The sequence below is a fragment of the Orcinus orca genome, chromosome 4, assembly GCF_937001465.1.
Source record: "Orcinus orca chromosome 4, mOrcOrc1.1, whole genome shotgun sequence".
Lineage (NCBI taxonomy): Eukaryota > Metazoa > Chordata > Mammalia > Artiodactyla > Delphinidae > Orcinus > Orcinus orca.
This window is the reverse complement of record NC_064562.1, coordinates 151,626,103-151,649,470: the sequence shown is the minus strand read 5'-3', so window position 1 is coordinate 151,649,470 and position 23,368 is coordinate 151,626,103. Positions and strand designations below refer to the sequence as shown.

Here is a 23,368-nt window from a genome sequence, read left to right as displayed (position 1 = left end):
CGAGGAGCAAACAAGCTACATTTCCTGTTGCAAAAACATGGGCTTTGAAGGGGAATTTGTTTGGAAGGAAAGAACCAGGATCTAAAGACTCTTCTGTTTCGAGTTCACTTGTAGAAAAATATGTTCAGAACTGTCTGTTAGTCTGTAAAGCCTAAGAATTTAAAACATTAAGTACGGTTGAGCGGCAAATGTGCGACGTGACCGTGTACTCGATTAGCTAAGAAACGCCTGCACCCAGTGGCGGCAAGTGGGCTCCCCAGGGCATCTTCCCACGTTATCCCGGTTATCCTGTCCCCGACAGCTGAGATCCGCCCCGAAGAGAAGCCTGCAGAGGGTCTGGGGAGGAGGGAGGGCCCTGGCATCGCCCTGGGGCCCCGGGGGCTGGCTTCCGGGCCTCTTCAACCACATCCCACAGTGGTCCGTCCGTGTTTGTGCTTAGATGGGGCCCATCCCCAGGGAATCTCAGAGGGTCCTTGGCACCTGTGTCCCCAGGCTCTCCCTGCCTCCGACCCCCTACTGTGGGGAGGGGGAGTGTGGAGGGAGAAGGAGGGGGTCTCCCCGAACCAGCCCCCCACAGGAAAGAGCAGATCCTCAAGGGACTTTTCCAACGTAAGCCTCCAAATTCAGCAAGCTCCACACCCCCTTCACCCCTCCAAGCAGGGCGCGGGGCAAACTTCAGCTGCTCTAGGTTACCTGAAAGGAGCCCAGAACGAGGCATGAGCTCAGACAATGGCGGGGACGGTCCGTCTTTGCTGGGGACAGTGCAGGGGGACCCGGCATGGGCTTGGCCATGGAGAGGTCACCCTCCCTACACAGCCACAGTGCAGGGGGGCTGGCACGTTTGTTGGGGACCTGCTGCAGCAGTGGAGGGGAGCCTCGCCTCCACCTCACCCGACGTCCCCCCTCCAGCCCTCCCCCACGGAGGAGTAAGGTCCATGGCCAGCACCCATCCAAGCCCAGCTCTGCCCCCTCTGTCTGGCATCACCCCACGGCCCAGCCCCGTGACCGGAGGGACCCCAGGCCGTGTGGGAAGAACGTACCATGTTCTTCCTGTTGCTGCATCTCAGCTTCTTCTGTGTCTGAAAAGGGAGAGAAGGAAAGCATCACCGTCCGGCCAGCACCCTGTGTGTCCAGGGCCAAGTCGGGGCGGGGCAGGGGGGGCGCACCAGAATCGTAACGTCCCTGACACCAGCTCCCTGAGGGGAAACGGACTGGGCCGGGGGTGGGGTGGGGCACTGGCCGAGGAGCCATATCTTCCAGGACGTGTCCCCGCCCTAGGCCTCCCCTGCAGGACTCCATCCTCCCTGAGAGGCCGCTGACTTCTGTAGCTCCCGCTCTGGGAACAGGGGACGCGCTCCCCACTGATCCCGTCAGCCCTCCCAGGGGCAGGGCGGCAGATCTGGGATTGAACCCCCTCCTCTCCCACTGCCAGCGCTCCCCTGCGCCTCAGTTCCCGCCTCCTGAAAATGGGCTGGCGCTAATTGCCCACGGCGTTGCCATAGAAACCAAAGGAGAAAAAGAGCTGTAAAGACGCATGGGAAGTGTGACATGCTGCCAACTACAGAGCACCCGGCAGAGAGGATCCCACAACACCCCGCAAACGAGGGTCCCAGTGCGGCCTCCGCAGAAAGAGAAGAAATCGTGTGCCAGGCTGGCTTAAGCCTGATATGCCAAGGTCAAATTTAAGTATGCCTGTTTAGGAAGAAAAACCGACTTGTGGGATCTCGAAAGTTTAAATCTAATATTGGCAGGAAAAGCCTTATAACACGTGTCAGCAAGCAGGCAGAAAAGATGTGTGTGTACATGTGCACATATGTGTGGGTGTGCGTACATAGGTACACGTATGTGTACATATGTGTGTATGTATGTATTCACTTGAGTGTGTGCATATGTATGTGTACATGGTGGATATGTGGGTGTACGTGTATGGCTCTGAGTGTGTCTGTATGTATTCATCTGAGTGTGTGTGCATGTGTGTACATATATCTGTGTGGGTGTGTACACACGCGAGCATTTATCTCTATCCAGAGGGGTGAAGGGATGAGCTGTAACGTTACGTCCCCATGACCCGTGGGAGCTGGGGGTAAGATTGCTCCAGCACCGTCCCCTCTGCTGCATTTCCTTTCGCTGTGGCTGCTGACACGCTTCCTTCATCTACGATTTGCACTGCAGCCCGGGGCCCGCACGCTGGCCCTGCCCCAGTGCAGCAGGGGGCCTTAGGCGGGCACCTGGAGTTAGCGGAGGAAAGGCTTCACTGAGGCCCATCCTCGGGCAGCTGGGAGGCTCGGGCCCGCTTTCCTGCATCTCCCGGCCCCTCACCCTGGCTCCTCTGTGTCTGGCCCGGCATGTCCCCACCTACCAGGAAGGCAGTGACAGCAACTGGCTGGTCACCTTTAAGAGCCCAGGGGCTGGCATTCATTACTGTGGCGTGACGGAGGAAGCAGAACATTCCCGAAGGGAAGCGGGGTGGGTGCCGCTGTGAACAGTGGGTTAAGCAGGTCCATCCAAAGCTCTGCTGAATGGACAGTCCAAACTCAGAGCCCGGTGCCGACCAAATAGGGCTGATGGGGTCTCAGCCACGGGACAGCTCTGCACCCTTCGTGGTCTTTCCAGAAGTCTGCCCCGAGAAAACTGTCCTAAATCATGGGCTGTAGGGTGTAACTAGCGGCGGGTCCTGAGAGGGGCCCGCAGTCATCCCGAGGGGGGTGGGAAGAGCGCCCCCCAACACCCCACACACCTACCCAAGCTGTACACAGTGCAGACGTCCGTGCTGGACGTCCTCCTGAGTAGCTGCCTGGCATCCTCCTCAGAAAAGCGTCCTTCGCTGCTGAAGAAAGACCTTTCCTCTTCATTGAGAAAAATCACATTTTCCAAGCTGGAAAAAATAAAGTGCATTTAGATTGCACGTTTCCAAGATTTCACACAAAGACCCTTTTCCACTCCCTCACTTGACAGATGGTCCCTGCATACCTATCCTGTGCCCAGCGGTGAAGACACCAAGATAAAAACAAAATAGATCCTGCCCTTAAGGTTGCTTTGTCTGGCCAGAGGCAGACGCCCAGGAGTGGGAAATGCCATGACAGATGCAGCTGGTCACAGCATCCTGGGAAGGTGAGCTCCTGGGCAGCCTTCAAAGCCCCACCGTAAATGCCCCTTCCCCTGCAAGGCCGGCCATGACAGCTGCAGGCAGACTCAATTCCTCCACACTGTAAGCTCCACACAGAGCCTCACATAACACGAGCTCAGGGCACGTGTGTGCTCCGAAAACTCAGGGAGAGGAAAACAGGAAGGAGATAGGGAGGGGGAGGCAACTTCTGCTTACAGGGCTAAATTACCAGCAAAATATGAAACTTTCACACGTACTTTGGAACTTAGAGGGAGCTCTTTTGAGAAGTTAAAGAAAACCTTAGGGTAGATTGCAGGACATTCGATAAAATAGGCCTGTATTCCTCAAAAGTGTCGGTGTCCTAAAGGACAAAGAGAACAGGGAACTGTCTCAGATCAAGGAAATGAGACTAAAGAGACAGACAGGTGCTCACATGGGGTCTGGAATTTTCTTTGGCTATAGAGGGAATTACCGGAAAATTTGGTAAAATCTAAGGTCTGCAGAAACAGGATTCTATCAACGTTAACTTCCTGATTTTGACAGTTGTGCTGTGGTCACGCAAATGATGTCCTGATTTCTGGAAACACATATCGCATTATTTAGGGGTAAAGGGACATTGTGTTTGCAACTGACTCCCATAGAAAAAAAAAAAAAGAGGAGAAAGTAAACATCATAACATGTCAACATTTGGGCAACCTGGGTGAAGGACATCCAGGAATTTTATGCCCTTTTTGTATCTTTTCCCTAAGTCTGAAATTATGTCAAAATAAAGTTAAAAGAAATGAATAGCTACCAGAATGCTCATTAAAGAGAAGATAAAAGACTCAGATCTGGAATAGGAAAGATGTTCAGTAAACATCTGTTGAGTGAATGAGGGAAGCTGTTAGGGCTTCTCCAGCTGTAACAGGACCAATGGCACTGGGCCCTGTCACCCTTCTGGGTTAAGGGAGGGCAAAACAGACTGGCTCATTCCCAGAGCAATTGCAGCTCAGCCCGTTAGCAAGCTCAGGACAGGTTTAAGTCACATGGAGCCCAGACATCTGTTGAGCCGTTGTGGTCTCCCCAGAGATGATGACCAAGGGTGCCCAAAGAGTGATCCACAGAACAACAGCTAATAGTGTTGTCTGGGGCTTCCCTGGTGGCGCAGTGGTTGGGGGTCCGCCTGCCGATGCAGGGGACGCGGGTTCGTGCCCTGGTCTGGGAAGATCCCACGTGCCACGGAGCGGCTGGGTCCGTGAGCCATGGCCGCTGAGCCTGCGCGTCCGGAGCCTGTGCTCCACAACGGGAGAAGCCACAACAGTGAGAGAGGCCCGCGTACAGCAAAAAAAAAAAAAAAAGTAGTGTTGTCTGGAGGTCAAGTGTGAAGAACGCATTTCAACATGAAAAAGAAAAGTTTCAGACTCTGGGTGCCTTCCTTGTGCTGGGAATCCCCGTGGACCAGCAGCCAGGGCGTGTGGAAAGCACACCGTCACTGATGAAGTTTGAGATGGAGCCCTGGGGGGAACACACTTTGGGAAACTTGGGTCTAGCTGCTGCTCTGGGCATCCGAGCCCAGCCCAGCTTCAAACAGTTTCTGATGAACAGGAGACCATGGAGTAGACAGACACTTGAATTAGGAAACAGAGTGACTGGCGGGACATGTCATGAAGCCAGAGTGGCCTCTGAGACTTGGTTTGGGAGGCGTTGGTCTGTCCGAGGTGTCAGACAAGAATGAGACGGTGTGTACGTCAGGGCTAGCGGGGCGCTGAGGACGAGCATCTCACAGTGCGTCCGAGGGGCAGACGCTGACCCAGTGAAGGGTCCTTTCTCTACACTGACTCCTGGGCTGAGGTCTTAACAACAAAAGGTCAAGAGCACAGCTGTGCCGGCTGACCACTCTCTCAAGAGCCCCCTGCTGCTGCCCAGGGCCAGGCAGTGGGGACTTGGAGGTGACCAGACAGTCCTGGCTCAGAATTCCCTGGATGGGGGTGGGGAGGTCACACGGGGAGTAGAGCACAGCCAGGAAGGGTGCGCCCAGGGATGAGCCATTGGAGGTGAGACTGGGGGCCATGGAGAGCCCCCAGGAAAACGGGATGGTCGGGGTGGAGGGGGCATCTCACGTAGAGGGAGGCGCATAACCCAGAATCGTTCTAGAAGGGGTGAGCCAACCCGCACGCTGGCCTCAGGGTTACGCAATGGTGAGTGGTGGCCTTGAAACTGGGGGTGACCAGGGCCTGGGTTGCAAGAGGCCTTGAAAGACAGGCCCAAAGCTTCGAAGGGCTTTATGAAGGGGGATGGCAGGTGTACTGGCTTGAATAACGTCCCCCCCAAACCCACGCTCCCCTGGACCCTCAGAAGGTAACCTTATTTGGAAATAATAGGGTCTTTTCAAACGTGACCAAGTCAAGGCTCCTGGTACGAGGAGATGGTCCTGGTTATCCGGATGGTCCCTAAATGCAACGACTGGTGCCCTTACAAGAGGCAGACGAGAGGACACAGACGGAGGAAGCCACGCGAAGACAGAGGCAGGGGTTGGGGTGACGCGGCCACGAGCACCGCCTGAAGCCACAGGAGCTGGAAGAGGCGGGAAGTCCCCTCCCGTGGAGCCCCCAGAGGGAGCTCGGCCCTGGCCACACCGTGATTTGGACGTCCGGCCTCCAGTCTGTTGTTTTAAGCCCCCAGTCTGTGGTGCTGTCCCCGCAGCCCCAGGACACCCGTGCACGTGGACACCTTTGTATTTCAGGGACCAACCCTGGCAGCACTTGGAGGAAGGGCAGGAGGGGTCCAGACAGGAAGCTGAAGCCATGCCCTGGGGACAGTGGGGTGGCCCTGGGCTAGGCCCAGCCCTGGGGACGGAGGTGGGAGTGACGACCAGGAAGAGGGGCTGGGGAGGGGCAGGAGGTGCCGTCCAGGACACTGCGGGTCTGTCACCTGGGAAGCAGGTGGACGGGGTAGGCTTCCCACGGGGGCGGGGGGTGGAGTCAGAAGGGGGCGAGGCCTCAGCCACTCACTCAGACGCTTGGCCCTGCGCACTGATGAGGTTCGTCTGCACAAAGGCGACCTGGCCAGAGGCCGCGTGCCGGCCCAGGCACCAGGGCAGGCCGGGCACCTGGGCGCCCAGGATCTCGATATGGTCACCGCTTCGGAAGGTCATCTCTTCGGGCCCTGAGCCCTGGCAGTCCGCCACGGCCGAGGCCAGGCCCACAGCTGCAGGAAGGAGGCCACATGGTCAGTGCTGGGGGGGATAGGGACGGGCGGCCCTCGGCCACAGGGGTGGTGTCCCGGCCAGGGAACATGCCGTCCTGCTGAGGAACAGATTCAGTACCTGGCCAGGGTGCGGGGCTGTCGCACACGAGGGGCTGGACATCCATGTGGTACCTGAAGCGGGGGCCTCTTTATCCCCACGCTGAGCATAAGAAACTGAGGCCCAGGGCTGTCAGCCTCCGAGGCCAGGGCCCACCCAGGGCAAATCCAGCTGTAAGTATCCTCCCATGGGGCCTTATGTCCACTTAACAGGTCCACAGGCCACCCAGACACCAAGCAGCCTGGGGCAGAGCCAGTGCACTGGACCAGGGACCCAGGCCGTCTTTTCTAAACAAGACCCCTGCCTCTCGCTCCTCCATTTGCACACGTGGCGAATTCAGCCGGGGCCCTGCCCACCCCACCTCCACCGTCTGAGGGCCCTCCGAGGTGTCTGACCCAGTGCCAGAAAGAGAGCAGAAGTTGCAGAAGTGCTGGTCAAATAGGGTGTGGAAGTTACTCTCTAGAGGTGGGGTGCCCAGGGACCCCGGTCTGGCCTCCCCGCGTGCTGGGTGAGTTTGGACCAACCAGTGGACCTCTCTGAGCCTCTGTTATTGCCTCAGGAACTGGAGGGGATTCTAGCTACCTCTTCTGCCTTGGGGAGGATTCAGGGTGGGCGCAGAAGCTTCGGGAATTCTGGTGCCTGCCCTTCCTCACCCACCTCTTCCCCAGGGGAGGAGGGCCAGTGGAAATACTTACCCATCGGCTGGATGTCCGGCGTCACAGGTCCACCCATGGAGTCGTTGATGGGGTCCCAGGGGACCCTAAGAGCCCACCTGGAGTGGGATGAGAGAGGATTTTAGGTTTAGGGCAGATTGAAACTGTGTGTAGGCTGGACAGGTCAACAGTCCCCAGGGACCCGAGCGAAATCCACCACCTGCCCCCACTGCACGTGTGCGCGCACACACACACATACGCCCAGGTGTGCAGCCTTCAGCTCCAGCCATGCCCCACGGCCCCCAGTCCAGGTGTCTCCTGCCGTCCCTCACGCTGGCATCCTCAGGGACCTCCCTCCATCACCCCGGGAGAGAAACTCAGCCACAGACTGTCATTTCATAGACACTGAACACGAGGAGATGCAGTTTCTCTCTTTGCTTTGGCCGCCAGGAAGCTCAAGCCAAGTTTACGCCCCACGTTCAGCACACGAGCATGAACTTGCGTGTTACCTGTCCCTGCCTTCCCCAGGCCGTCCCTGCCTTGGTTCTTATCTGCACACATCCCTGCGTGCTCCCTTACTATGAGCACAGGCTACGTAGCTCCCTCAAAAGCTTTCCAGAACAAGCTACAGCAGGAAGCCAGAGCCCCATGTTGTACACTCCCAGGCCATCTCATCCCGGGACAGCCCTGCCTGGAGGTGTCGCTGTCCTGTTGTGCAGGTGGCAGCCCCGAGGCCCAGAGAGTTGGACTGGCTTAGCTGAAGCCACACACTGAAAATAGCAGAAGGGGTCGTGGCCAGGCCTGCCTCGGGCTCACACCGGTCCCCGTCTACCCGCCTTGGCCTACGGTTGGACCCGGGCCTGGGGGAGTCTCCGGGAGGCCGGACAACACGCTGGACCCACAGGAAGCAGAGAAACAAAGGTCGGTACCTACTGATGGAACGGAATCAAGGGCTCCGCGGCTGTCCGCTCCTCTGAGGATGTGTTGTGGCTGGGGGCCAAAGAGTCCACTGGCAGCGCCGCCTCTGCCCGGGGAAACCCCGAAGCCTGCCCGAGGGGCTGGAGGCCATTCATCACTTTCACGTGGTGGTCAGGACACAGCACAAAGAAAGGCCCTTCAAAGCGGCAGAGGGTGGTCATTCAGGCGGCTGGACACAGGTGCAGCTGTAGTTTGCAGGCGGGACTACCTGTTCTCCACCAGGGATACCTGCAGGGGTTCCCCCACCCCAGTTTCTGCATTCACAGAAAGACACTGGAGGCCCCAGGGGCCCAGACCTGGAGGCTGGACCTGGGCTGGAGTCCCCGCTCCGCCGGGACTTGCCCGGGAGCCTGGCTCAGCCTCAGGCTCTCTGGGCCTCAGTTTCCCTGTCTGGGCTCTGAGGGGCTCGACATGTGATCCCAAGGGCCCTTCCTGCTTGGACCACAGCGGCCTCCTCTTGTCCGCTCTGCGGCTGGGGAAGGGCAGGCAGCCAATGGCCTGTTTGCTGCGGCCTCGGGGCCCAACTGTGAGGCCACCGAGGTACTGGGAGCAATAGCTCGGTCAGGAACTCGGGCTTAGGGGGGCGCTGGCCAAACCCCTTTTCTGTTATTTCTTGGGGGGGCTTTTCCTTGCCCCAAGCGCCCTCAGTCTCCGGCACCTCCAGAGCCCTTAGGCTGCCTGCGGCCCCGGGGCGTCCCCAGCCCGGCGAGGAGCTACCCAAGGTCACCATCGCCTGCACAGCACTCACCTTCCTGGAAAAGGAGGCTCTCGTGCGTCAGCTTCAAGGCCTCCTCATCCACGTGGACTTGGATGGCCGTCTCCTGGTCTTCATCAGGCTCGAGCAGCCAGAAGGTCTGGTCCACAAGCAGGTTTTCCAGGCAGTGATGAGTGAAGCCTGGAGCAGACAGCCCTGGTTACCAGTGGGCTCCAGGCCGGCGGCAGGGAAGCCCTGATGGCTGGGTGTTGGCCGAGCCCTGCACCGACCAAGCCCAGGGAGATGGACCACCCGGTCCTTGGGGACTCGTGGTACCGTCCACTACCTGGGCAGGCCACAGGTCAGACCATCTGGGCTGCAAGAGGACCAGCCGTGATGGTGGACAGCTCATCTGCCTCCCTGTGCCCTGGGAAGTTCGGGCGGGGTCTAGTTACTTCTTCTAGGACCCTCGGTCTCCTCTTCTATGAGATGGGACGGGAGATCAAGGAGATCATGGGCACAGCCCTGCTCCAGGGGCACAAGAAATGGTCACTGTGAGTCTAATTTCTCACTTCCTCAGCCCTCAGGTTCCTGAGGGAGTGCGGGAGTGGGGCAGCAAGTTTCCCCAGGAGACGCACTTAGACGGCCAAAGTCTCCCTTAGAACAGGGAATGTTTCAGAAAGAAAGCACTTGGGTTGAGGTTGAAACAGGGTTTCCTGGTCTGTGCTCGGCCAATGAGAGCTCAGCTGCCCTGGGGGCGAGTTGCGCTCAGACCCGTGTGCATCTGCGACTCCGCCCATCACAACCTCACTGAGAACAGGTGACGTCCGCAGAGGCCATCATGAACTAACTTAGTCTAAAGCCCCGACTGGTAACATAAAACGCTTGGTGTGTGACACGCGTCCCCATGACGGGGTCTGCGAGGGTCACCGCCTTACCGAGAGCGTGGTAGGTGGAAAACTTCCAGATTTCTTCAAAAGTCTTAAACGTCACCACAATCCGATCCTGGTCACTGTGGATGGACAGCAGCCTGGCCGATAGCTCCTTACGGGGAAGAAACAGAAATGAGAAACAGTCCCAGTGGCTTTGGGGCGTCTGCCCATCAGGAGGACGGAGCCACGCAGTAGAAACATTTTGCAGAAGTGACCCTGGCGGGACTTCCCTGGTGGGGGCCAGTGGGTAAGACTCCACGTTCCCAATGCAGGGCGCACGGGTTCGATCCCTGGTCAGGGAACTAGATCCCACATGCCGCAGCTAAGAGTGCATGCTGTAACTAAGGATCCCGCAAGCTGCAATGAAGATCTCGCTCGCCGCAACTAAGACCCGGCACAGATTAATTAGTTAATTTTTTTTTAAGTGACCCTGATATGGACAGCAAGCACAGAGCTGATCCCTTTACAACCAAGCTGCTCCTCTCCTGCTTCTCAAGCCAGCTGTGGCTCCCCAGGGCTGTGCCAAGCCCCACTCCTTCCCGGAGCTCACAGCCTCCATGCCCTGGACCTGCACCCTCTGTGGCAGGTCCAGCATCCCCTCTCCTGACACCCATCCCATGAACACTCCTGGTGGTGCTGGGGCATTAAAAGTGACACCAGCTGACGCTGACCAAGGGGGAGAGGGTACTATTATCATCTCCATCTGGATTAAGAAATAAGGTCCCGGTTCCTTTCCGAGGTCTGACCCTGGGACAGCTGGGATTCAGCCCAGAGCCAGCAGGCACCCAGGACGGGCATCACAGGGGCAGCCCCCCTGCAGAGCACCTAGCTGGGTGCACCGTGCCCGCTGCTCGCAGGTCCTCACGGCAGCTCCGTGGCGTGATAAAGCTAAGCATCTCCCGTCTGTGGCTGAGGAAGCTGCGTTCACAGAGGCCGAGGGACCTCGGCCAAGGTCAGGCCAGGCTGAGCGCAAGGTCAGGTTGTGGTCTCTCAGCCCTCAGCCCTGGGGAGGTCGCCCAGCTCAGCCTCCTCCCCCCAACCTCCTTCCCCCCAACCTCCTGACACACCGCCCGTCACCAACAAATCAAGCAGAGAATAAAACCAACTCACAGCCGTCCTTTTTGCTCCCTATGAAGAGACTCAAACTCCTAGCAGGGTGGGGCGTCCATGGAGAAAGGGGCTGCGGCATCCAGAAAGTGGTGGCCCACGTGTGTCTGGGGCTGTGTGACCCTTGTTCCCGGAGCCAGACAGCCAGGAGAGCAGACGGGGGACAAGTCACCCCAGTGTGGCACCATCAGGTAAGGTCTGGACACCATGGACAGACCTCCTCCTCCGTCCACTGCCCTCTCCTCCTCGACCCCATTCACAAGCGTGGATCCCCTGCACCTCTGCCCGCCCAGGCCCGCTGAGGAGCCAGACTCACCCCGAGAGCACGGGCCACCTCCCAGCTGTCATTCTCCAGAAGACGGAGCCGGCCCCGCAGGACCTGCTGCAGGCTGGGGTCGGGCAATCCGCTTTTCCTCTGCACAGCCAGCAGCTGCAAAGTCAGGTCTGGAAGGGGAAGATGAAGGTGGGCAGTTTCCCTGGCCCAGGCCAGTTCTGTGGGGTGCTCTGCCCTCCCTGAGGGCCCTCGCCCACAATCACGGGGACCCGGATTCACAGCCCACGTGCACTGCCTGTGAGAACTCTGCACAGGTGCTTTTCTCCCCTGAGGCCCAGTTTCTTTGGTGGTAAATGAGTTACGTGCTACCCACATCTTACAGAGATGGGAGAAAGTGGACTGTGTCACAGCGCCAGGACAGGCCAGCACAGGGCAGGCATTCAGCAAATGGTCCCAAGTCACCGTGACCTCCAGCCCCGACTGCTTCCACGCCTGGGCTCCAACGGGACATCCAAACTCCAGCAGACACCCACGGGCATCCTAGAACTCTTCATCACCCCCCGCACCCAAAACTGGCTTGTCCTCCTTTCTTTACCATCTCCAGAAGGACCGCCTCCCCCACCCTGCTCAGACCAACGACACCTCCTTCCCTCACACACCCCTGGCTGGTCCATAAGCGAAGCCCACTGACCCACCTGCAAAACCAGGCTGAACGCACCGTGCTCACCCCTCACCGTGCCCGCCCCATAGGGCCTCCTGAGCAGTGTCTGAGCCCTGGCCCTCCCTCCAGATGGTTCTCTGGTCCACAGAGGGCCAGAGGGTCCCCTCCCAGCCAGCTCTGGCTTATGGAACGCCTTGGCTCTCAGCCCTCTGGGCATTGCTGTTCCCCAGAAATTTCTGCAGCAATGGACATGTTTGCTCTCTGCACTGTCCTGCAGAGGCCACCAGCCACATAGGGCCCTGAGCTCTTGAAATGTGGACAGTGTAATTGAGGAACTGGATTTTTAATTTTATTTAAGTTAAATTTAAACATAAACAGCCACATGTAGCTACTGTATTAGACAGCACAGCCCCGGTGGTTTTGCCTCTCAGGAAGAATAAAATGCGGATCCTTTCCACCTTTCCAGGCACAGCCTGGAGCAGCCTGCGCTTCACCCTGCCCCGCAGAGGTGCAGAGCCCGCCCCGCAGAGGCGCAGAGCCATCCCCCGCCCCGCAGAGCCCCACCTCTTCTCCCCCTCCCTTCCAGCCTGTGGCCGCCTCTCTGATGCCCTGAGACATCGAGGCATTCCCCCCCCCAACCCACCCCAGGGCCTTTGCACTCACCCTGTCCTCCACCTGAAGCACCCTCTCCCAGACCAATTCCTGGCCTGGCTGGTGCGCTATGATTGGATCCCAGCTCAAATGTCCCCTGCCCACCCACACCCGTCCCCCTGAGAGGCCTCCTGGCCGCAGGGATCCTCAGATCATGGGCTGTTCCAAAACTGGAGAGGGGAGATGAAGGGGAGAGGATGGGCAGGGGGAGGGCAGAAGAGAGAGGGAGAGAGGAAGAGGGACAGGACGCGGAGAGGGGGAGGGAGGTTCCTCACACCCTCTGAATAAGCCTTGCACCTGCCTTGGAATTTTCCAGCTAGGGGACCCTCGAGCAGACATCCCCATCCCCTCCTGGGGGGCAGGGCCGGAGCAAAGGAGCACATCTGGGATCTGGAATCAGGACCCTCCCCCAGCAGGAAGCCAGCCCAGCATTTCCCAACCGGTTCTAACAAGTGACCCCTCCTCCCGTAAGAGGGTGGGGTTGAATTGTCAATTCCATAATAATCTCCCTCGTTGCTCAACAGTCCTGGTCATCCCGAGTGACCACAGGCAGCGCTGCCCACCCGAAGGAAAAGCCGGAGGACGGGCGGCTGTCACGGCAAAGGTGGGCGGCCGACAACGCTGGGGTCTCCATGCCCCCCACAGCTGGGGCTCGGGAGTCGGGTCTCTGGCGTTAGGGGCTTCTTGCTGCCCCGCTCCGCCCATCAGCGCCCTGCGGAAGTCCCGCCATTCCGTCCTCGGAGCCCCTCCCCGGAAGCAGTTCCCCGATGCCTCTCCCGAGGGCCCTTGCCATCCCCCTGCCCCCCCAGGGTGTCCCTCCTGGGGTTTCACTTCCCCTGCAGTGCAGCCTCCAGGGCCGTGCCCCCCTCTTGTGTGGGCAGATGCAAACACAGACTCGAGGGAAGCCCTTTGCACGTGCAGGCGAACCCTGTCCCCAAGTGAAAAATGCAGAGTCCTGGGCCCTACCCCAGACCCCGGCAGGACCCAGGCATCTGTGTTTAACAAGCCTCTTCTCCACATTCAGGGTGACCTTAAAGCAGGGCGTCCACATTAGAGAAGCCTGGGTTAGACGCTCCTGAACCAGAAGCCCACGGGATGGGTGAGGCCGGAGGGAAGGGGGGACGCCCAGGGATCCCACATTCACATCCCCAGCCCAGACTTAACACCGACGCGTGGCGTAGCGCCCAGGACGTCTACCTGTGGGGTAGGAGCCCATCTGGCCAGGAGAGGGCCCAGCAGCCGGTGGAGAAATGCCAGGGGCGGCAGCGTCTGTAACAGAGCAGGATCCTGTGATTAAGGTGAGAACAGGCAACTCTCAGCTACAGGCGCCAGCCCCCAGGTATTTCCAGAAGAAAGGTATGTCCACACCCCTATAAACCACCGTTCACACCCTTCCTCCAGGGTCATAAAGCCCAACAAGGTCGGAGGCTATGAGTCTCCTACTGTGCCGTTACTAATTACCCTACCCTAGAGGCTTCTGGAAACAACACAGTGTTATCTTGCTGTTCTGGGGTTTGAGACGGGTCTTGCTGGGACAAAACAAGATGTGGGCAGGGCTGGTTCCTTTCTTCTGGAGGCTCCAGGAGAGAATCTGTGTCCTTGCTTCTCCAGCTTCCAGAGGGGCCCCGCATTCCTTGGCTCGAGGCCCCTCCTCCATCCCCAAAGCACAGCATCTCCAACCTCTCTGTGACTCTGACCCCAGGATAATCTTCCCGTCTCACGATCCTTAATCCCCTTTGCAAAGTCTCTTTGGCCGCGGAGGTAACGTGTGTGTGTGCACAGGTTCTGGGGACTAGAATGTGGACTTCTTTGGGGGCCTTTACTCTGTTGACCACAGAGGACAGGTGACAGCCCAGGGGGAACTCGGGGTCTGTGGCAGATGGGGCTGCATTCTGATTTTGACTGGCCTGTGAGGCCGGTCCTCTGCTGGTTGTCCCTGCCCCCAGCCCCCAGCCGGGAAGCCAGCTCCCAGTCTGCATCTCGGCCAGGCCCCTCCACGCACACACCCGTCTCTGCCCTGCTCGGTTCTCATCTGTACAATGGGATGAGCAATCAGGGCCTTCAGATCAAAGGGGATCTGATCTGGAAGCACCTGTGGTTCCGAGAGACGGTGCTGAACCTCACTGCAGCCTCTTCACCCCGGAGAAGTACCGCTCAGCCGTGGGCACGGTGCTGCCACGTTGGCCTTGGACCGTGCAAAACGATAGGCTCATTTCTGCTCTCTCCCCACCTACGTTATACCAGCCCTAAGCCTGTGTGGTCAGAGCCCATTTCCAGCCCTTCCTTGCTCTGCATCCCCAGAGCGGGGGCTCAGAAATGCCTGTCAAATCCGAACAAGGGCACGGCACCTAGATCTTGGCTTTAAGCTCCGTCCTCCCCCTGAGAAGCCAGGGTTCCTTGAGGAACGGCTGATTCCAGGGCTACGACAGGGAGAGCAGAGATGAGATGTGAGCCTCTTTTTGTTCCAGAAAGTAGGATGTGCTCACAGGATGCTGGAGGTGCATCACAAGACCAAATCGGGGGCAATATGAACAACAAAATAAATAATGACAGCAACTGATAGAGTCCAGAGAATGAAATAAAGACCTCTGAGCCCACCCACGCTAAGATAAATCAATGAATACCTGGGGAGAGGGGACAGCTCTTCTTTTCAGTGGAAGGTCCATTAACAAATGTCAAAATAACGCAGCATTAGAAAGTCACCACTTAGCAACCATCGTAATGTCATGATTTCAGTCAAGAACCTTGCACGGATGATAAAACTAGTCCTTGATTAGGACCAGAGGAACCGGCTAGTCACAAAGTCCCCAAGTATCTTCCCACGGGCTCCTTACTCATGACAAAGGGAAGAAGGGTGACGTTGACAGTGACATGTACGCTGTCAAACATCTCCTTAATCAAGTGATGGACGTGAGCCGTGAACGTCACCAGGGACCAGACAAATGGACATCGAGGTCTCCTGGTCGGCCGCACGGAGAGGAACCGAAGACTTCTGCGGTATTTCTGCCCAGAGTGCCTGCCTGCAATCCTGAAAAAACAGCCACGCTTGAACTGAGCTGTACCCAAACGTTCTACAGAATATACCTGGCCCAGAATCTTCAAAGTATCAACCTCCAGGTTAGAAAGCTCCACAGGCACGTGGCCACAGCACGCAGAGCCTGACCAGGGTTTTCTTTGGTGGAAAGGACATTACGGGGACAGATGGCAGGATGGGAGTGAGGTCCGTCTGCAGATTAGATAATGGTGTTGTTTAAACCAGGAGAGTTGGAAGTTTGAAAAAATTGCACAATGGTTCTGTACGAGCAGGTCCTGGTTTGAGGAAACACACACGCCAAAGCCCTGGGGGATAAAGGGGCATCGTGTCTGCAGTTTACTCTTAAACTGTCCTGAAATATAAATAGATCTGTAAATGCAGAAAGAGAGAAGGCAAGCGTAGTAAAATGTCAACATTTGAGGAACCTGGGTGGGGTACATGGGAATTATTTATATTATTTCTTGTGACTTTGGTTGTCAATTTGCAAAAGAAGCTGAAACGGGAAGGGGCTCTGGGTGGATGGGGTGAGAGTCCACTGGCCACTTGGCTACTCGGGGCCAGAGAGCCCAGGAAGACAGGAGGGGCTCCCAGACCCCGCTGCCTGGGCTCACAGGTCCACCCCAATGCCAGCCAATGCCAGCTGCGCTGTGGGGCAGGAAACACTTGGCAACACGGTCAGAATGCCTCTGGCTCGGCCGCAGCGCCGACGGCAGGAATCCCCGTGCTCTAGGACTCACGGCCCCTCCGGGGCTGGGCTGCCGTGCGGGAGGCTGGTCTGGCCCCCATGCATCCGGCGGAACCCAGCTCCTCTGTGGCGTGCTGGCGAGCTCTGGAGGGCGCCCGGCCCAGAGGGATCCCCAGGCCAGGCAGGTGTCAGCACCCATGAGGCCACCCCGACCTTTCCCATCTCCGCTAATCGCCCAGGTGTAAAAATACCTCTAATCGCCAAGCGTGCACGGCGTCAGGCTCTGGGCCAGGCACCGAGTATGAGGTTTTGTTTCCATTCTCCCAAAGCATCGATCCTTCGTCATTCCAACATGTGCTCAGCTGCTATGTGCTGAGCCCTGGAGGCAACTAAGCAGGTGACCAGACTGAAGGTGACGGTGTGACGAAGGGAAGCCCAGGGAGGGACAGGAGGACAGGCTGTCCCGGGCTCGGGGAGGGGCCTGGGCCCACCTCAGCCTTCCCCCCGCCCTTCCCTCCTCGCCTCCAGGACCCAAGAAGTTAGGGAGAGGGGTCCTGGAGATCTCCTAGGCCACCCCTTGGGTTTCCACGTCACATGGCCCAGCCCTGCTCCCGGCACAGCCCCTCTTGCGCGCACATGGGCAGGTCGGGTGGGAGACGGCTCTGCCCTGGTCACACCCCTCATCCTCCGCTGTTCAGGAAGTAATCCTGCCCAGGCCCTGGCCCAGGCCCTGCTTCCTTCCCCTCCCTGGGCCTTGGTTTGCCCTCCTGGAAGAATGAGGGACGCCCCGTCCTGAGGAATCCCCGGGACTCACCTCCAGGGACAAAGCAGAACTGTGGGCACCCAAAGCTGCATTTCTAGAGGTTCCAACCCCTGCCCCTCCCGCCGCGCCCTGGAGAAGCACCAGGTGGGCCCCCATCTGTCGTAAATGCTCACTGGGCATATCCTCCTTCAACACAAGCACTGACAGTGCAGGCGTCCAGCGGCACCCTGGGTGCAGTGGACGGCAGGGTGGACACACACGCCGCACTCACCGCTTCCCACGGTAGCCTTGGCCTCCTCAGGCCCTGCTCGCCCCCAGACGGCTGATGCACTCGCTCCTGCTCTCTGGACCTTGCGGCCACCGCTGCCTCCCGGGGGCCCCACGGGCCCCCTCCCCGTCAGGCCCTCCATGACGCAGTGGACTCAGCGCCAAGGGCCCGGCATGCCGGGCTGGCCTCTGTGGAGAGAAGAGAGTGCAGGGGTCAGCAGTGGGGACCTCTCTAAGAAGACAGGCGGCCAGCACCAGCACAGATCTGCCGCCAGAGTTGGGGGAAGAGGAGAGAACGCCTCCTCTTTGCCTGGTGGACCCTTGAGCATCCTTCCAGAGCTCTGCTCACCGGCCACTTCCCCTCCAGTCAGCACAGTCTGGGTGGGTAGGGGCCATTCTCACTCATCAACAGACCCTGAGGAGGTAGCTCAGATCCTGGCACCTGGAGGCTGCTCAAAACCTTCCCACCGGGGCTCCCCTAGTGGCGCAGTGGTTAAGAAGCCGCCTGCCAATACAGGGGACACAGGTTCGAACCCTGGTCCGGGAAGACCCCACATGCCGCGGAGCAACTAAGCCCGTGCGCCATAACTACTGAGCCTGCGCTCTAGAGCCCGCGAGCCACAGCTACTGAGCCTGTGCACTGCAACTACTGAAGCCCGTGTGCCACAACTACTGAAGCCCATGTGCCACAACTACTGAAGCCCGTGTGCCACAACTACTGAAGCCTGTGTGCCACAACTACTGAGCCCACATGCCACAACTAGTGTAAGCCTGTGCGCCTAGAGCCCGGGCTCCGCAACAAGAGAAGCCACAGCAACGAGAAGCCCACGCACCGCAACGAGCGCGATACGGAAGCAATAAAGGCCGTGTGGGAACAGGGAACAGAGCAGGTGTCCTCTTGGGACATCCCGGGACCGTGGTTTAGAGATAAGCCCACTGCACCTCCCACCCACCGAGGGCTGGGAGGGACAGACTCCCCCAAAGACAGCGCATCTCCTGAGAGAAGAGTACGCAGCTCCATTGCATACGGGGCTCAGCTGGGCTGTGACTCCAGCCTCGGATTCCCAGGGGGTCCTGCTGCTCCTTATAACTAAGTCCGCGTCCTGGGGGCCTCAGTGGGCCCCGTTTCTCTCACCGGAAGAGGACTTCACCCTGTCCAGTTTTGCAGGAAATGGGCCAGGTCCCACGCTGCCCCGTGAGGGGAAGAAGCAGGTGGCAGAGGGAGGGAAAGGAGGAAGTGGCCGGGGAGGAACCAGAGACCGCTCCCCACTCCCGGGGTGCCCTTGGGCCTCCCCCCGAGAGCCGGTCATTATGCACCACTCTTTCCTGGGGCCAGAGAGGAGTGAGGCCCTTTCCAACCCGACAGACGGTGCTGCCAGGGTCTGGGGTTTGGTCACCAATTAGAGGACACAGCAGGACACAGAGCCCCTTCCAGGCACAGGTGACAGGGAGGGCGGGTGTGCAGCCTGGGCTGGGGGCTGAGGCACAGAGGCAGAGCCCCTGCCCCCATCCACAAGGACGGGAGTCAACTACGCCCCCCTCAGTTTCCACCTCGGGGACAGAGGGGACAGGAATGGCCCCGCTCACTCACACGGAGGTGGGCAACAGCAAGGCCGGGAAGCAAGTGCAAGAGAAGGTCCTCTTGTCAGGTCTCTGTTCTCTGATGAAGAGCTGGGAGGGTTCAACCCCAAACCTCGACCAGGCCGGCAAGAATTCCCTCTGCACAGGGCGGGACGCACAGGGAGACAGGAGAGCGCACCTCTGAGCCCCTTTCCTGGGGACAAAACTGCAAACTGGAGAGCAGGTGTGGCCTCCTCCAGACCCACACCCCGTCCTGCGGTGGGTGCTGGGGAACAGGGGGCCCAGCAGAGACCAGAGGACGCTATGAGGAGCATGGGGCTCAGAACCCACTGGGCCTGCACAACCCCGAGAGCCCCTGGCCGGCCTCCCGGCTCCACCCGCTTCCTGCAGCAGAGAATGGGCAGCAGATGCGGGGGCGGATGGCGGCAGCTGTCGCGTCACCTCGGGGCTGGGGGCTCGGGGCTGGGGGCTGGGGCAGAGGACACGGGGCACGCAGGGTTGCGGGGGGCACAGCACTGAGCGCCCCGTGAACGCACAGAGGAGCCACCAGAGCGTCTTAAACCCTGAGAAGGGCTGCGTTCTATCCCTTGGAAGTTTCGTTCCTGTATTTGTGCAGAAAGGACAGAGGAGAGAGTGGAGGTGGGACCTGCGAGGGGTGGAGCCTTGGGTTCACTTCCCTGCCTGGAATTTTCACCAGGGTCAGGGAAGCTGGACCTCCGTCAGACCCAGCAAGGAGTATTTTCTTCAGAACTACGGACCCAAGGCTGTCCCAGGGCGGTGGCGAGTCTCCACAGGCTCCCAGAGGGCCTCAGACGCAAGTATTTGTCAACACCTGCATGCGCCAGGTGCCTCAGCCAGGTGCACTGCAGCCGGCGGGGAAAGGACATCACCCCGTTCTACAGACGGAGAAACCGGGCTGGGCTCCGAGGCGGGGGGCAACTCAACCCCCTACACACACACACACACACACACACACACACACACACACACATATATATACTCTCACATTAACACTCTCTCACACACTCACATCCCCCCCCACACAGACACCCCTGTCCATGCCCACCCTGCTACCCTTCTAGGCAGCCCCTCGCCCCCAGGGAGGAGGGAGGAGGCCGGAGGGTGCTCCCTTGCCAGAGGAAGAAGCAGCGTGGACCGGCAGGTTCCAGGAACGCAGCACTGCTGCAGAATTCTCCAGCAACCTTTGTTAAATGTCCAATGTCATTTCAAGCCCTGGTGCCTTGCACTCCCTGTGCCCTGGTCCCCGGGGGCCATCCCCGCCCTTGTCACGCACGAAGACCTCCTGGCATCTTTCAGGGTGCCGCTCCATCTGCCTGGCCCTCCTCAGCCCCCAGCCAAGCCATCGTCTGTTTCCTTCCTCTCTTTACTCTGAAAACGGCGAGCCCCACACCTGTCATCGAGGGCACCGTGGCCTGGTCACAGGTGGGTGTCGGGACCGGGAAGCACGCAGCTACGCGGCTTGGAGGCCAGGCTGCTATCCCCGCTGTTCTGCTCTTCTGAAGCATCTCAGTAGGGCACTTGGACCCGTTGTCCTGCACAGGTCCTGTTTGTGGGGTCTCTATAACCCCCAGCCGGGGTCCTCGTCCCCCCCTCTCTACAGCCAGGCATCTTGCACAACCCACACCCAGGGCGTCTGACTCTTGTCCCCGCCTCCGCCCAGGAGTCAGGACCAGCCCATCAGCGCCTGTGTCCCTGCCCCACAGGCCTGCCCCCAGCAGCTCAGGGCTGGTTTCCTGAGAAAACAGAAGGCTTCGGGGCTCAGGGGACTTCCCACTCTTGATGAGGGGCCTGCCCATCAGGCAGGGCTGCCGGGGACAGTCGTAAGCGTGGGGTTCCTGGTCACAGCCCGCGTGAGGAAGTGGGCTCTGTCTCCCTGGGAGGGTCCCTCCCTGCTGGGTCCTAAAATAGCCTTGCTCAGCCCAACAGGCTGCCGGCTCCCGACTGCAGGAGGGGCCGCCCAGCCCGCAGCCTGGTGGGTGTCCAGAGCCCCCATGGGCGGCCCTGCGGAGACTCAGGGACTGTCCTTCCCTGTGGCCTCTGGCCCCTTTGCTCTGTTCACTGTTGGGCCACCCGATGCGTCAGCAATAGGCCCCAGGTCCCAGCCAGCACCCAAACCCAGGGGACGGGAGTTTGGCACCAGAACACCACCCCATGCCTCAGTTTACCCACCAGAGAATGAGAATGAAAACACCACCTACAAGGAGGTCAATGGATTAAAGGCTGGTGCTCCCGGGTTACAGCTGCGTTTAATAAATGCGGGCTGGACAAAGGGAAGAGATGGTTTGGGGAGGTCTGGCCAGAGCTTTCTCTGGACCCGTACTGAGCAAATGCCTCGAGGGCCATGCAGACCTCGTCCACCTCACCAAGAAGCACCTCTTGAGGGTTGTCTGGTCACCCCCTGTACTGGGGTGACCAGTGCAACCCCAAAGTCGTGTCCACCGCTAATCTCAGAAGGTGACCTTATTTGTGGTACGTGGACCTCTCACTGTTGCGGCCTCTCCCGTTGCGGAGCACAGGCTCCGGATGCGCAGGCTCAGCGGCCATGGCTCACGGGCGCAGCCGCTCCGTGGCATGTGGGATCCTCCTGGACCAGGGCACGAACCCGTGTCCCCTGCATCGGCAGGCGGACTCTTAACCACTGCGCCACCAGGGAAGCCCAGGTGACCTTATTTGGAAACAGGGTCTTTGCAGGTGAGGTTAGGATGAGGTCACACAGGACCGAGGTGTCCCTGCATGCCTGGGGTCCTTATAAGAAGAGGAGGGACACAGACACACCTGGGATGCTGTGTGAAGATGGAGCCGGAGGCCAGGGCGATGCGCCCCACGAGCCCAGGGTCGCCTGCAGCGGCCAAGAGCTGAAGGACCCTCCCTCAGAGCCCACCCCCCCGGGAGGGGGGCACCCTCCCCACACCTGGGCTTCAGACTTCCAGCCTCCAGAACTGGCGGAGAATTAACTTCTGTGGTCAGAAGCCCCCAGTTTGTGGCCCTCTGTTACGGCAGCCCCAGGACAGTAGTCGCCCTGGGTGCCCCGCGCCTTGAATTTCTCTGCCGTAAAGTTGGCGTTTTGGGAGGAGGATTAAGTGACCTCAGGCCTCAGACGCCGGCTCAACACCGGATACAGGAAGCCTTGTCATGGTCGGGAGCCGCCGCCCCACAGCGCTGAGTGTCCCCGCTTAGTCCTCATGACGGCCTGCGGGAGCAAGCGCTGCGCCCATTGCACAGAGGAGCCATGACGGCTCCGTGAGCAGCTGTGCTGACAGCCCGGCCAGGGCGGCTCTGATGGCATCTAAACCCAGGAGGGTCTGAGTCCCGCCCTCCACACCCACCCTGAACCCGAGCACACCCTCCACGGCTGCGCCTCTATCCACAAGCTCAGCCACGGCACGGCCCCCCGTACCCAGCCCCCCGCCCCGTGGGAGGCTGTGCCCCAAGGGACCCGCAACACTAACTCCCGCCAGTGTGGCTTTGCCATCCGTCATCTCTAGGAAACTCCCACAGACAGGGCTTGGGGCTCCCGGCGGAGGGGGCCGGGGGTCACCGCAGGCCGGGGGAGGGTCTCAGTGATGTGCTGGGACCACACACCCAGGGCAGGACCTGGTGCTCTGAAGCCTTGGGTCTGGGTTTCCCCTAGAACCTTCCGGTTGGGGCCCCTGGTCAAGTCACTCGTCCCATTTGTTGATGGAGAAGAGGCCCAGGGGCGGTGACCTCAGAGTGGCCAGGTCACAGCTACAGCGCCACTCGGGCCGGGACACACGTGGTGTCTACCAGAGGTGGCGTCAACCCAGGGTGGAGGCCCACTTGAGGCCCCCTAGACCTGGAACCCTGCTTGCTGGCGATGTTCCTGCGTCCTGGCCAGACCTTCGGGACGCGCTGGCTGGCTGCCTGCGTGAAGTGGGGGACAAGCAAGATCACGGGAGCGACTGTGCTTTGTCAAACCTGACATCATCACTGGGGCCATGGCTGCCGGCCAGCACGGGGTGCTCCCAGAGCTCTGCCCAGGAGTCCGCTAACCAGTGCCCACAGCCTTCGGGCCTCCCCAGACTCCACTCCTTCTCCCTCCCGATCCTAAAAGGTCAGAAAAGTCTCCAAGAAAGTGAAAGGCAAGACGGCTCAGATCCGACTGTGGCAAGACCCAGCTCTGTGGACGACGCCTGCTCGGCCATCCTCGCCCGCCCGTCAGCGCCCCGTACCTGCGCCTTGCTCTGCAGGACCGCGGCACCAGGCGGCCGCTCCCAGCTCCTCACTGGCTCGCCCCGCAGGCCATCTCCGCCGCCCGAAGCCCAGCTGACTGCACAGTGGCCGCCACCGGCCCCTCTTCCTGCCCTACTTCCTCCCTGCACCCGTGCCTCCGGAGAGAGGCAGGCCCCACGCTGCTGCACCGCCCCCAAGGGCTGGTTGATCATTAGCTCCGTCCTGGACCAGCTCCAGGCCCTGCCCCGCCTGCCCAGGGCCCGGCACCCAGGCTCAGATGTGGAGGCCACACCGCCTCAGCTGCCAGGATTGGGGAAGTCTGACAGCTGCCCCGCCAACCTCAGCTCTGCTCTCTCTTCCTCTTCCACTTACCGCACACACGTGTGCACATGTGCACACACGCGACATACATGTGCACACGTGTGTGCGTGCATGCGCATACGTACAGCTCCTTCCCTCTGCCCCGGTGCTGCCCCGGCCCGTTGGC

General features: G+C 59.7%; 1 protein-coding gene across 3 annotated transcripts in view; it reads right to left on the bottom strand.

Moving 5' to 3' along the window:
- Window positions 1-23,160, bottom strand: part of SH3TC1 (SH3 domain and tetratricopeptide repeats 1) — a 36,980-nt gene extending 13,820 nt beyond the window's left edge. The window contains exons 1-11 of one of the 3 annotated variants that reach the window (XM_033419503.2): window positions 22,881-23,160; window positions 17,093-17,277; window positions 13,537-13,608; window positions 11,070-11,197; window positions 9,653-9,758; window positions 8,769-8,915; window positions 7,976-8,156; window positions 7,085-7,161; window positions 6,097-6,292; window positions 2,742-2,875; window positions 1,041-1,079 (exon numbers count right to left, since the gene is read on the bottom strand). In XM_033419503.2, the coding sequence (XP_033275394.1) occupies window positions 1,041-1,079; window positions 2,742-2,875; window positions 6,097-6,292; window positions 7,085-7,161; window positions 7,976-8,156; window positions 8,769-8,915; window positions 9,653-9,758; window positions 11,070-11,197; window positions 13,537-13,608; window positions 17,093-17,231 (1,219 nt within the window). In that variant the 5' untranslated portion in view covers window positions 17,232-17,277; window positions 22,881-23,160. Of the gene's footprint in view, window positions 1-1,040; window positions 1,080-2,741; window positions 2,876-6,096; window positions 6,293-7,084; window positions 7,162-7,971; window positions 8,157-8,768; window positions 8,916-9,652; window positions 9,759-11,069; window positions 11,198-13,536; window positions 13,609-17,092; window positions 17,278-22,880 lie in introns of those variants that run through there. The other 2 variants (XM_033419505.2, XM_033419507.2) reach the window with 2 other exon arrangements.
- Window positions 23,161-23,368: the final 208 nt, after the last annotated feature.